General features: G+C 36.3%; 1 protein-coding gene across 1 annotated transcript in view; it reads left to right on the top strand.

The window, feature by feature from the left end:
* Positions 1 to 4,098: 4,098 nt before the first annotated feature.
* The window catches only part of mthfd1l (methylenetetrahydrofolate dehydrogenase (NADP+ dependent) 1 like), a 400,198-nt gene continuing 389,514 nt past the window's right edge, over positions 4,099 to 14,782 (top strand). Inside the window, exon 1 of the mRNA XM_039747812.1 lies at positions 4,099 to 4,433. Coding sequence (XP_039603746.1) covers positions 4,189 to 4,433 — 245 coding nt within the window. The 5' untranslated portion in view covers positions 4,099 to 4,188. The remainder of the gene's footprint in view (positions 4,434 to 14,782) is intronic.

Genomic DNA, 14,782 nt, shown 5'->3' with positions numbered 1-14,782 from the left:
TCATATTTAGTTATATGAAAATCATCTGAAGCATATGGGCCTAGAAGTCCCTTGGTGGAGTCCTAATCACACCTTAAAAGAAGTTGATTTAGTGCTAAGAAAGTGGACACAGGTCATGTTCCAGTAATACAGTGACTGAATCATGTATAACAGCAGCCTCACTTCTCTCTGTTCTTATAGAACCTTTGACAGGATACTGCATGGTGTGCGATAATAAATATCCCTTAGCCTACAAAATATATATAGACTGCACTGCAAAACAAAAGGTTACTCCACCACTTCACTAAAAGGACGGAATCCAGATTGCTTCCACTGTGTCTAAAACTAAAATTTTAACTGGGGATTCCAGTATTTCTTTTCCAGAGGGAATATAAAATGAGCATAAATGCAAATGCCACTATAATGCCATGAACTTAGCCTTAGAGAAGGACTCAATCCTACTACAGTATATGCTGATGCCAGTTTACTCGGATTTTTACATAAATTCAAATATCACAATAGAAACATCCTTTCAACTTAAAACAAAATGAGTTTTCTTCATGTGCTGCAAGTGATATACTATATTTACTTCACAATCTACAGTACTAGCAGACACTGAACAAGAACATCTAAATGATGTACATCTGATCTGAGACAAGTATAATAAACCACCTATTGGTAAACAATACCTTTAATAACAATGTGGTGCTTTCTGCATAAATGTAGTTTTTGTTTGCTTTACAATACACAGTACAAACTTTTGTGTACTGTATGTTTGACTAATCCTTTTATACTATATATAACATGGGATCTCCTCAGCAGACCAGGAGGTGGGTCAAAGAGACATGTTTATAGTTTTTAGCAAAACAATGCACACATATAGATTAGTCACTGAGACTCTAATTGAATGAAAAAAACAGGCAAAAATAAATGTGTAAAGTACCAAATAATAACATGCATTTCATCCTCCCCCAAAGTATGTTAAAATGCTCCCCCATTTTCTAAAAGACAAGTCATCTACATTAAAAAAAAACCCAGTATACTCATTTTTCATGGTTGGTGCTTTCGTATCAATTTCTCTCTTTTATTGATTTGAACTTTGGCACTATGATTTCCACAAATTGTGAAAAACAAACTCTCCTCAAATTAACCTAAAGGAACATTATCTTATGTAAATTCTTTTTATATTTTAAACTTCACTTTTCCTAACTTAGGCAAAACCCTAATGAACTTGTTTGTATTACAAAGGAATGACTTTAGTTTATCTTCAATGCAACTTATTTGAATCACTCCATGAGAAAAATGGCAATGTTTTCAAAATTACTCCTGCTTCCTACTGTCTGAGCTACAGGATGCCAATGATCTGCTCTCTTGCAACTTTCTCACTCTCTCTCCAGCTTACCCAGACCTCTTACAAATTCCTATCATCCTCCTCACACAAGTTTCTTCTGAGTCAAGACTAAGTTGTGATATATCCACCACTTTCGATTTTAACTATTGTCCTAAGCTCACCTGTGGGCACGGCAGCCTTTGTGCAGCTTCTCAGTTCTTGGCTGATGCATTGCAATATTAAAAGTAAAATTGAGAGAAAGAGTCAATTTTGGGGTCTTTCAGCATCATTTACAGTGTCTTCATAAAGTATTCAGACCCCTACACTTTTTCACATTTTATAATTTTGCATCTTTGTGCTAAAATTTTTTAAATTAATTTTCCTCCAACAACATTCAATACCCCAGAATGACAAAGCAAAAATAGGTTTTTAGAATTTTTGCAAATGTGTTGAAAATAAAAAAACTGAAAAATAAAATTGACACAAGTATTCAGACCCTTTCCTATGACACCTGAAATCTGACTCAGGTATATCCTATTATTTTGATAATCATTGAGATGTTTCTACAGCATGTTTGGAGACCACCTGTAGTCAATTCAATAGACTAGACATGATTAGGAAAGGAACAAACCTACTGTATCTACAGAAGATCCCAGAGTTGTCAAGGTATAACAAAGCAAAAACCAAGCCATGAGATTGAAGAAATTATCTGACCAGCTTAGAGATTGTGTCAAGGCACAGATCTGGAAAAGGCTAGAAAACATTACTTTCAGCACTAAAGGTTTACAAGTGCACACTGACCTCTGTAATTCTTTTTTTTTTTTTTCAAAAATAGGTTTGAATCAAATCAACCCCCTCCCCTAACCTCTGTCATTCTTAAATGGAATAGGTTTGGAACCACAACAGCTCTTCCTCGAGTTAGCTGCCCACTCAAACTGAGAAATGAGGGTAGAAGGCCCTTCGTAAGAAAGGTGACCCTGATTCTGATGATCACTCTTGGCTGAGCTCTAGAAAACCTGTGTGGAGATAGAAGAATCTTTCAGAAGGACAGCCACCACTACAACATCCTACTAATTTGGGCTTAATGGCAAAGCGGCCAGATGACACATGAAAGCCTGCTTGGGATTTGCAAAAAGGCACCTTTTAAAGGACTCTCAGGCTATGAGACACAAGATTTTCTGTTCCAATGAAAACCAAATTAAACTATTTGGCCTCACTTCTAAGTGTCACATCTGGAGGAAGCCAGGCACCAGTAATCACTTCTGCAATACCATTCTAAAAATGAATAATGAAGGTGGGAATATGAGCTGTGGGGTTGTTTTTCAGTGTCAGGAACTGGGAGGCTAGTCAGGGTTGACAGCAAGCCAAAAGGAGCAAAGAACACCAGATATCCCTAATGAAAACCTGTTCCAGAGTGCTCTGGATCTCATACTGGGCTACCCAGAAATATCTGAGGGAAAACTCTGTTAATGTTCTTGACTGGCCGTGCAAAATCCTGGACCTGAATCGATCTGGGGTGCCCGGCAGTAGCTGTACACTGATGGTCTCCATCTAGCCTGAGGAAACTTAAGAGGATCTGCAGAATAGAATGGCAGAAAATCCCCAATTCCAGGTGTGTGAAGCTTGTTGTTTCATAAAGCAGACTCCAGGCCTTAATTACTGCCAAAGGTGCTTCAAGTAAATACTTTTTAAAGGATGTGAATGCTTCTATCAATATGATATTTCATTTTTTTATTTGTAATAAATTTGCAGAAATTCCTAAAATCTTGCTTTTGCATTGTCATTGGGTTTTGAATATTGTTTGATAGTTGTGGCAAAAATAAATTGAAATGATTTTAACAAAGACTGCAACATAATAAAATGTGTAAAAAGTGACAGGGTCTGAATACTTTCTGAAGACATTGCATAGTCATAGGGAGCTTGCAAAGACACCTGGGACAGGAATCAGCTCACTCTTGCTACTGTATAAGTTACTGTACATATTTAGTAACTATACAGATACTCAAAGAACAATTTGTTTAGATTCACCAGTAATCCTCCTCTATAATGCTTTTTGGTATGGCTTTCAAAGCCAAGTATTATTTACCCATAAACAATGCTGGGGGCAAGAACTCCCAGTCAGATACACAAAGGCACCAGAGAAGAACAAGCAAGATCTTCTCCCAAAACCTGCCCCAATGGTGAACTCTATCTATCTTAGACTGCAATGACCACTCCTTTCCTGGGTCTGTGGCTATGAGTCATCATTTTTTAGTATAAGGTGAATGTCTCAGGGGTATATATCTGTTTCAATCCAGGATGTTCACATGGGAAATTTGGGGTTTCACTCAACAGACTAATGAGGCGCCCAGTTAACAACCCAATTTTTAATGGTACTGTGTCTCTTATTCCGTCTAACATATTACAGATACAGCAGATTGGACATAGTCAGTGCTTCTCTGTGTAGATACAGTAAGTACCTAATATCAATTCATTCAACATCAAGAACTGAGTTCTTTCTTACAGACGGTAATTCCAATCTTGCTGAGGCTATACAAAAACATAAATCAGTCCACACAGTGTTATTGATATACAGCACAATAAAAGGTACAGAATTTTCAATTAAACGTCTTGAAAATTAATTTGATAGAAATTTCTTTACAGAGCTAATTCAGAACTTTAGTATATGTTTGGAAAGCCAGTAAATAAACACTAGTGACGACTTAAACCAATCTCCGACCCCAACTGCCCGAGGCGTTCCAAATGAAGCAGTGCTCGGCACTAGGTGACGAAGTAGACATCACTGACACTTGCTCGCCCCCGAGAGGCGGGAGCGCGCGAGCTTCTTGTCCGGCCTCTGCTGCGCCTTTCTCTGCTTCGCAGTCTGTTCAGCTGCAGGGATGAGGAGGTTATCAGCTATTCGCCGGGTTTGCCAAACTTTCACTCCATGCTCCCCACGTCCTTACAAGAGCGGATTTAAAAAACTTCAGCCGCCAGGTCGACAAGCAGTAGGACCAGGCACGTGTACTTTGATCGCCGGCAGAGATGCAAGCACAAGCGGAGGCAGCGCCGCGGGTACTGGGAAATCAACTGGGGCAGCGACTCGCTTCGGTCCCTGGCAGATTGGTCACGACACCGTCGTCAGGTAACATGTCTATATTTAACTAACAACGTAAAGACGATTTTGAAATTAACTATAAATTCCACTTTGTAACGAGGTTTATTTACCATTTAATTTGAGAACATCTCTAACTCGTCTTATAAGGACTTTCTTTTTAAAAACTTTACAATTTCCTGTTTTGGTGCGCCTCTGTTTTCCACACCCAATTTTCACACCACATTTTAATTCAACCCGTAATACTACGGCGATATTTTTTCGAGCCGGGTCGTTGTTTGTACTTTTATGTGCGGTGCTGCACGTGGGTAATGTGGCATGGTGGTATGATGTAACCTGAGGGAAGTCTTGCTTATTAGTCGGTCGCGACGTAAAAATCTAGACGAACAAAACCATGAGAACACTTAATAATAACTGCATCTTTTACTTGTATTTATTTATGGGTCGTTACAAATATCAGTTTTTTTTAATGTGCCTTTACAAAATTTTAAATTTCATATATACAATATAGTGTTGATTAGCACATACAAGAAAGAATTTAACTGTATTTTATACATTGACAATGTTGATTCTAGAATCCCATTAATTATACCTTAATAATCAGATATAAATCAGGACAAAATATTTTTTATAATTTAGCCCTTTTTTTTTTTTTAGCATTCTAGTATTTCAAAATTAATTAAACACTTGAAGGAAAAAGGTGGCACTTTGGTGCAGTGGTAAGCCATTTTATTCTAAGTGGGTCCCAATCCCAGACCTTTTCTGTGTATGATTCACACGTTGTCCCCATCTCTCTGTGGGTTTTTCATCAACATCCCACATGAAGTGCATGTTCATCTGTATTTGTGATGCTGCATTAACCCTATATGAGTTTGGGTGTGGGTGTGGGTTTTCTGAACTGGTGTTTAATTCGGGGTTGGTTCCTACCTTATTCTTGTTTCTGTTGGAATACCTGCATGGCCCTGCAACCGTGAATTGGATTTTGTGTGTTTCAAAATGTGTTTGTTATTACACTTTTTTTGATTATAAAGCTTTGAGACTTACCCACAAACAAATACAGATTAAACACATTATAATCCTTTATTATTTTTAATGTTATTAAATATTATATATGCCATAGAAATTTAGTCAGAAGAAGAAACCAATGCGTACTTAAGACATAGTATAGAAACCCACTCTAATAATATTTTAAAAACTTTTCATACAGTTCGATTATATGGAAGTTTTTGGAATCTTATTTTAATATCTTTCTATATGTGCCCATCTTGTTGGTGGCTGTGCACTTAATAATATTGTCTCTTATTTTTCTTTTTATTATTTCTTCAACTAAAAAATATTTACCTTAAAATGAAAGAACACTAATGCCTATAATTTGACAGAAAGTAAAAATGTGTATTTGGATGTCTGTTGTATTTGTAATCTTACTGTATCATGCACAGCCTAATTTGTCTTCCTAGGTGCTAGTAGATGTCATTAATTTTTTCAAACAGCTACTGGCATTGCCAAAAAAAAAAAAAACACTTTTTAAATGTTCTTAGTACAGTGTGTTGACATGGGATAAAGTTAATCAAAGTTTACAGCTTATCAGTGTGAGTCACCCTCTACATAAGAAGGGAAATGGAATAGCACCATATTCAGTATTAAGAAATTAAAGTTACTCTGTGATTTCTTACAGTTGATCATTTGATGATATTCTGACTGGCTGTTTTGTATTTAGGATTTTATTAGATTAGATAAACTTTATTACTCCCAAAAGGGAAATTCAGATGGATACAGCAGCAGAAACCTAGAAAACAAGAATACAGACTGATAGGAAAAATAATATAATCAGTCAATCAATTAATTAATAAATAATGAATACTGTGCAGAAATTGCAAAGTGAACTTAAACAGTATCAACATTTAGTTTGGAACATTGGGAGCAATGAGTTGTCGGATGGCAGTGGGCAGAAAAAATCCCCAGAGGCGCTTCTTAGCACACTGTGGTGGATGAGCCTGGAGCTAAAAGTGCTCAGAGACAGTACTCCCTGGAAGGGACGGAGTGGATTTTTCATGATGTCACTATCCTCTTTTCTGCAGCAGCTTTCAGTGAGTCCAGGGTTAGCTCAGTGATTGAACAGGCTTTCCTTATAAATGCTAGCCTACTTTGATGTTCTGTGTTATTGCATATTCTTATAATTAGTTACATTAGCTCTTTAGTCAAACCAAATATAAGATGAATGGGTCCATCGAGTGAGCAGATAGTTTAATATATTGGTAATTTTTCATGGAAAAGAGTTCTGTAACACACAGGCTATTCTAGAGACTCTAGGTCCCTAAGCAGAAAAACTCCACGGGGCCCTCTAACACTCGAATCTCGACATAGTAAAATTTATTACCATTATTTTACTGCAAATTAACAGGGAAAATGTATTAGATACAAATCCTTCTTTTTCATTTTTTGAAAAAAAAATCCTATTAATAAATCACCACAATAAATAAAATATTTGTATAGAAAAGAGAAAAACAATAGAATAGGATAAAGCAAATTTAATAAATTATAAATAAATGAAAAAGTAAATGAACGCAATTTAATGTAAGGTTCGTGTGGTAATAAAAAAATACAAATTGCACAACATAATATTTAAAAAAATCAATTAAAAGTGCTGTAACAAAAGGTGCTATATTGGCGCCTGACCCGACACAGACTCACACCGGAGGCACGTTAAAATAAACCAAAATAAACTTTTATGTGTCCCACAGGCACAACACAGTCCCAATGCTCACCAACAGAAAGTAACTACAACACACTTGTCTTTGCACCACCACTCCTCCCAGCAAGCGTAGTCCTCCTTCTCCGAAACTCAGGCTTCCCGAGTGGTGGCTGCTGGCCCCTTTTATAGTCTACCCAGAAGTGTTCAAGGTGGTTGATTGCCGAGTTCCAGGTGTGGCGAAAACACTGCCCATAAGGGCTCAGGGGTCCCAGCTGCAGCAACCCCTGGCAGTGCCTGCGGGACCCAACAGGGCTGCACCCAACTCCATTTCCCATGGAACCCTGCGGGAAACCAAGGCACCGCTCCAACCCAGGAGGGTTGCCATCTAGCATCCAGGGGGGAAGGTATTGCAAAGTCCAAGGCTGCTCCCCATGAACATACACCGAAGGGGTGTCCCGGCTGGGCATGGCCCCCGGCCATCTGCCACAGTGCACTTAATAGAATATTTAACACAAAAAAAAAACTGCGGTTGAGTCTGCAAAATATGAATTCTCTAAACAAACTGAGCTAATCCAGTTTTTGATTCCAGTTAAGATAAACCACTTCCTTATTTATGAAATTTGCACTGATTACTTTAAACAATACTAAAAAAGTAGTTTACAGTATAGCACAAACACTCTTGTCTTAGGTGGATTTCTGACTGTATCATTGCATTGTGTCAATGATGCGCAGATTTGTTGTTGCAATGAGTGCTATGTAAACGGATGCCCTCGGGGCCCCTCTTCCTCTTCAGGACCCTAAATAACTACCTGCCTTGCCTGTTTTGTTGCTACACCTCTGATTAAACTTAATTTCCTGCTATGAAAATGTAATTGTCCCTTTAGATTCATTAACTGAAAATACCTTATTCACGTCAATATTATCACATGCACAGTGAAACTTTTACTTGAATGTTTTAATCAACGTGTACTACACCAACACTCTTCATCATTTTTATTAGTGAGTGTTATTACCATACCTCAAAACCTCAAAAATGGTCTTTCTTACTTCAAAACATCTTTTTTCTTTATCTGATATAGTTACATTACCTCGAAGTCAGAATCAGCTTAGCACATTAACAACTCATTACTCTATTACTTATTAGGATAAGTTAATCATCAATAACTGCAACTTGATGCTTCCTGTAACCATAGACCAGTCTCTCACATTGTAAAGGCATTTGTCCCAGGAATGTGGGTCACGTATTTATGTAGAGCTTCTGCTGGTATTTAACTTTTGAGCTAATTGGTTTAGGATCTATAACGCATTGAGGTAGACTTCTGGTGTTGACTTTGACTAGTGTTTTTTTTTTCTTTTCCAACCATTCTAATATAGATTTGCATGTTGTGGATTATTGTCTTATGTGAACAAGGTGCTGTCATGGATACACTGCATGACATTCTGTTCTCATGAAGAATCCTTTATTACAAATTAAAATTCTTGGATTCTTCAGAGGAAGGAAGTTTTACAGGTGCTAATGCAGCCAAGTATTCTCCAAACCATGAGGCTATTATTACTGTGCGTGACCATCGCTTTGAAATATGTATTGTGCAGTGGAGCGCTGGCATTCACACTGATAAAAATGCAAATGTGTTACACTGTTCATTGTTCTGTACATAATTCATGGTTCAAGAGCTTTAAAAAATATTTTGGTAAACTTTAGGTGACTGACTGACTTTAGGTGAGCAGTGAATTACATTTGCTTCTTTCCCATTAATACCGTTTTTCTTATGATGCAGAACTGAAATGATAAGCTTTATATGACTTTGTATAAAAGTTTCATTTTTGCTTTTTAGATTATTTAAGTTGGATGGTTTTAATTGTTGGTGGTTCATTTTGTTTTTTGGAACTGTTATTATAGTCTTCTTTAGCACTATGTCAAGTTGGATGGCTTCTCTCATTTCTAACCTCTTGATTCTATCTTCCTTCCTTTCCAAACTTCTCTTTTTTCCACTTGCACCTTCCATTTACTTTCAGAAAGTGGCTGTTAAACTCTTTGTGTGCTTCAGGAGTGAAGGCACCCTGTGCAGTTTCTGGGCTGCTGGTGCATAATGTCAGCTTGTGAGGCTTGGGCAAACTATCCCCCTGACTACCATTCTTAAATACCATATCCCTAAATGCAGCTTCTAGGTAATATGGCATCAGAATTTATTTGATATCTTTGATTTCAGCTACCAGCCTGAAATCTTTTCTGTGCTGGTCCCTCAGTTTTTTCTTAGAGAGTTAACACCCCTGACATGAGCTAGTTTTTTTCTGCTCTCATCACTCATAAAAAAAAAAACCTTTTTTTACCCTGCTGTCCAGGTGAATTCCAAACGTTTAGTTGTTGGGTGCCACATTGTCTTTTTCGTTTTTGCCGTTCGAGATTTACTTTTGGGAAATCTAACACATTGAAGAAATACTGCCCCACAGTTGTCTCTCCAAAAGCAAGGTCTCTTCCTGTAAATCTAATGCTGAAAAGTAGAGCATGATCATGAATCTTAGCTATTGCTAATAGCAGTAACACAGCATGATTTGACATAACAGTAGATCTATCATAATTAAAGTAAATTCTTCACTGCAGTAAACTTCTGAGAAATATGTGATCAGATGTTCTTTGATATCTCAATGCCAGGGGTTCTTATCCTTTTTTTCTTGGCATCCCCCACCAGGAACTGAATATTTTTTGAAATACCTCTAAATGTTCAGTCTTAAATTAAGTGCTGAACCTTGATTAGGCACAAACAACTAAAAGTGACGTTTCTTAAATCCCTATCCCTAATATTTTATTTTGGGATTTTAATAAGTGAATATATAGTTTTTTTGTGAGTGTGAGTCAGTGTTGCTCTTTTGTAACTCAAACACATTTTTAATAAGTTATTTTTATGTAAGAACAGTAGTGTGGCTTGATGTGGAATAAATAAAAATTGAAAGCCTATAATTTCAGTATACTTATACTATTTAAGTATACTGTACTGTAAATGTGAATCAAATCAAAGGAAGTATTAAAATTGTACACACTACTTTAAGTCACAAAAGGGTAAAATAACACACAACCAATGTGCTGGCTGAGTCTGCTTCTTGGCTGTACTCTTTAGTTTCTTCATGTTCCTGTATTTATTTTTTAAAGAAAGGGTGAAGGCTCCTGAATGTGAAGAATTTTGTCCAAAGCAAAACTGTTCCATTGTTGATTAACATTAGTCAACTCTATAATATAATGACGTGATTATTTTATTATTAATAATAATTTACATTCATCTTTGTTCCTTATTGTATACAGTATTATTCAACTTTAATCTGATAGTTTCTACCAATGTTATAACAATTATTGTATACTAAACATGTTTACCGGAACTAATATTATATATTATGTTGGTAGATTGGACCCAAGAGAGGAACATACAATGTTCAGACAACTCGATGGGGGTGAAAAACACAGTACTCGCCTGTTTTTTTGCAAAAATCAATCAGTTTTGACATGTGGTTTTCAGATAGACTTGAATGTGGGGTAGCTGCAAAGAGGTGGGGAGAGAGGGAGAGGGTAGGGTTATCTCAGACCCCAAGTAGAAGGCAGACTTCGAATTGGACGAATGGGCGAGATGGGAGTGAAGTCTCTCAGTAGCAGCACCGTGAGAGAAAGAGGAGCGGAGTGGTGGAACTGAAGAAAATCTGAGCCTGGAGAAATGAGATCAGTAGTTGTACTTTTAAGGGCCAATGTTTCCCAGTTTGTGTGTGTGTTTCCCTCACATAACTGCTCATCGTATCACACAGCTTGTGAACCTGAAGCTCTAGTCACTATTTGTATTGATATTAGGACTAGTAACAAAATAACAATAAATGGTAAAATAAGAATTGAAGATTTTAAATTATATTTATTTAAAAAATAAGTAGAATTACTTAAGGCACAGGTCAGCTGAGTGAATCTGCTTTTATCTGCTTCTATCAAAGTTTCCACCTATTTTGTGTCACTCATTATCATTGGGTAGCTGAGTTTATGATTGGTCACTTCTGCTACATGCTATAGCCGTGTATAATAGATAGAAGATATATTGCTTATGCGATAGCTAATCTTTATACATTGTTATGCAAAATCTTCTGTGAGAATGCATGTGGATTGTATGGTTGATGTGGATTAAGACTTGAAATTTGTACTTGGTAAATGTCTTCATTTTCAATAAAAAAGGGTTGAGGAAGTACTAGAACAGTTACAGAATACTAGTGATACAGAATATGAAAATCCTAAATCACAGATTTGACTGTTTTGAGAACAATCACCTGTATTTGTATAGTGCCGGTCCTCCGTCCTCCATAATCCCCCCTCGGATTGTCACTAAATCACACTGCATACATTTAAATAGGGGACTGCTCTTTGATCTAATGTCAGTGAATCATGTTATTCCATTCTGGTGCTTGCAGTTTCACGTGGGGATCCCCAGGTCCTCCGCCGCCGTGTTGAATCAGGTGTCACTGTATGCTGCTGCTCACGATGTTGTGTCATAAGCACGTAAGGAAAAAAACTTTTCAGCTCATGTCTTGTTCATGGTATAATCTTCCTGCCCCCTCTCTAGCAAAAGTGTAGACTGTGCTGTGCAATATTTTTTTATTCCATTTCAAATCACGATTGCTTCACACCCTAAGAGTGACCAAGTATTTCCATAGAAACTAGCATGGTTACAGACAGGAACAGTGAAGCTTTGTTTTATTCCTGTGGTCATACGAGTTACTTTCTGAAACTCTTATTTTTTTGTTATTTTTTCAGATTTTTTTCTTTCTTATAATATTGTTCCATATGTCATTTTACCTGTTAACAAAAACAAAACTAAAATCTAATAATTATGTTGCCTATTTGAACGTCAAATTAGTTTGTGATCAAAAGCAAAACAGAGCAGTGACTCTTGGGAGAATCATTATTTCAATTACATTTGGGAGCAATATACCACAAAACAAAAAAAAATACACTAAGCAGCACATTTCTGGGAAGACTGGATTCTGCCTTGTTCCTTTGTTGGGTAGGATGAGCTGTGTGGAAAGAAGCGTCTTTTGTTAAAAAAAAAAAACTTGCTACATGACCTTTAACTTGATGTGCTATGTGTCTAAGGCAAGAATTCTGACCTTTACCCTTTCTTAAGTTATTTTGGAGAGTTTCTTGAAAAGGCTTGTCCATGTCAACATTCCGTTTAGAGAAAGACTGCAATAACTTTAAACAGTCGGTGTGCAAGGTGCAATTGGACATAGCTTCTATACAGAGAAAGTAAATGTGCAGAACTGAGAGTAAACATAGAGCAATCTCATGTAGATTTGTAGTGCTATTAATATAAATTCTTCCTGTACCATTTTTCCATCTGTATAACTTTTATCACTGTGTAAGAAACAATTATTAAATTGATACCACACTAGGAACGTGTTACAATAAGCTACAGTATTAACCATTTTTTGCTTCTTTGGTAATTTGTTTTTTAAATCTTGGATTTTAAGTAGCATCTTCCATTGGTGATTTTATAAATGTCAGTCCATTTTAAACATGCTTATTTTGTAACAGTGTCAAACGATGTCAAGACAGGATAGAACAGAATTTGAGTCAATTATGTGGTCTGCACATCCTGTGACACTTCTCTAAGTGAATTTAGAGACAATAAGTCACTTGTTTGGCACAGTTTGACGATGTCAGAGAAAATCCATAGAAATCCTACACAGACACTGGGATTATATAAATGCAGTACTGAAGGTGTCCAGGTTTACAACATTGCCTGAAACTGTATTGTGGCAACACTAAGCACTGTTCCATTATATCAACAAATGCCAAGTAACTAACATTTGTGGTCCAATTCATGGTCATGGGGGCCAGAACATAATAGAGCCCACTCACCTACACTCATACTCACCCTTACAGGGCCAATTCAGTAATAGTTTGTAATTCATTTTTAAACTTTTTCTAGTTGTATCTGGTAAGAGGTTGTTATATTATTTGAGATTACAGTTTCCAGTCTATCATTTTTAGCTGGTGCTGCACCTTCCTTGATGAATTCTAAAATGGTGTGCTTTATGGTATAATTGTCTTGCTACATGTATTTGCTTATAAGTTAGCAATGGAAAGTATCTGTCTAGTTTGGCATTCCAGTACATCTGTCTATTATGTATTTTATAACAAGAGGTTAGAATTGTGAAAAGTTTTATTATTTTAGTCCATAGATGTGAATGATCTTTTGGTTGTTTTAGATTGTCCCAGTATGATGTGGAATAGCAGTAGTATTACTACTGTCACTTCGACACAGTATAATTAAATTCTTACTTCCATGTTTGAGTAACATTCAACTTTTTGGCAATCTCCGGCATCACGATAAATAAAAATGTGTTAATATACATAATTTATGAGCTTTACTGTAAACTTTGTTAATAAAACTGTTTAACAAATAATTATTTTTATTTGCCTTTAGGTTATTCTTTATTATATGTCCATGCACTGCAATCTTTCAAGGTTCTCCATTTCATTATAGACCCTGTTTTTTCTTTAGAATTTCATTTGAAATAAAGTGTTTGTTAGGTAAAAGCGTTTGCAATTAAATGTTTGGGGTTTTTTTTGCTCAATTATATATTGTGTCTTACACCTGTGTCTGTTATATACAAGTTTCAGTTTCATTTTTTTCTTATTAAGGACACTTACATCTATAAACCAACTATGCTATACGGCAATTCCAAACATAGTATGAATTACACAAATGCACCATAGACAAAAAAACAAATCATTGACATTTATACAAACAAATAATGTACATGTACTGTATACAAATACAGAATTGTTTTAAATACAAATTTCAACTGCTGTAGGTCAGCTGCATTCTGAAATGTCATTGCTGTCCTGCAGAATAATCCAATTTCAACTGAATGGAAGAAGCCTAAAAACAGGTGAATCATTTGTGATAATATCTTTTCTCTAAGAGTGACCAAGTACTTCCACAGAAGCCGAGAAGAGAATAAAATGGAAAAGAGTTAGTTAGAAATCATTACTACACTTAACTAACAATCACTGTGAATAAACTCAGGATCAGATCTGACAGGAATATGCTATACTAAAGTAATGAGGTCAGAACATTACTGAAACTGATGGGACCTCTCTCTATCACTGAAAAAAGTTTTTTCCATAGTTTGACTGCTGTATAGCTAAAGACTGTCCTGTCCCTCCTACTTTAGTATAATTTGTCCTTGGAATAAGAATGGGCGATATGCCCAAATAGCAGTATTATGGTGTAATTAAAAAGTTTGACTGGTTCAGTGTAATGTCTGTATATATGTGATAACTAGGAACTGTTTCAAAGCCGAAAACCCTTTACACAACTACAATACACAGTCCCAGGTTCAAATAAACTATTTTATTTTCACCCAATATTCTTTTACAGGCTTCTTCATTCCTTTTCTTGCTTCTTTATTAATTCTCCTGCACTACTCCAATGTGAGCTTTGCCCAAATCAACTTCTGACTCTGATATTGCATTCCATTTGAAGTGGAACATCAGAATTTCCGAATTCCTAATCTTAATTTTCAACCGGTATGCCCCTTTTAAGTCGAATTTTCAACTCGAAAACTTGGGGCTGGTCTGTCAAGTCCAAGTTTGTCCGGCTTCTGATCCTAACATCAGTCCAAAATGGAGATGTACATCACGAACATCAGTGAA

Source organism: Polypterus senegalus, chromosome 3 (assembly GCF_016835505.1).
Source record: "Polypterus senegalus isolate Bchr_013 chromosome 3, ASM1683550v1, whole genome shotgun sequence".
NCBI lineage: Eukaryota > Metazoa > Chordata > Cladistia > Polypteriformes > Polypteridae > Polypterus > Polypterus senegalus.
This window is presented reverse-complemented; position numbering and strand designations above follow the sequence as displayed.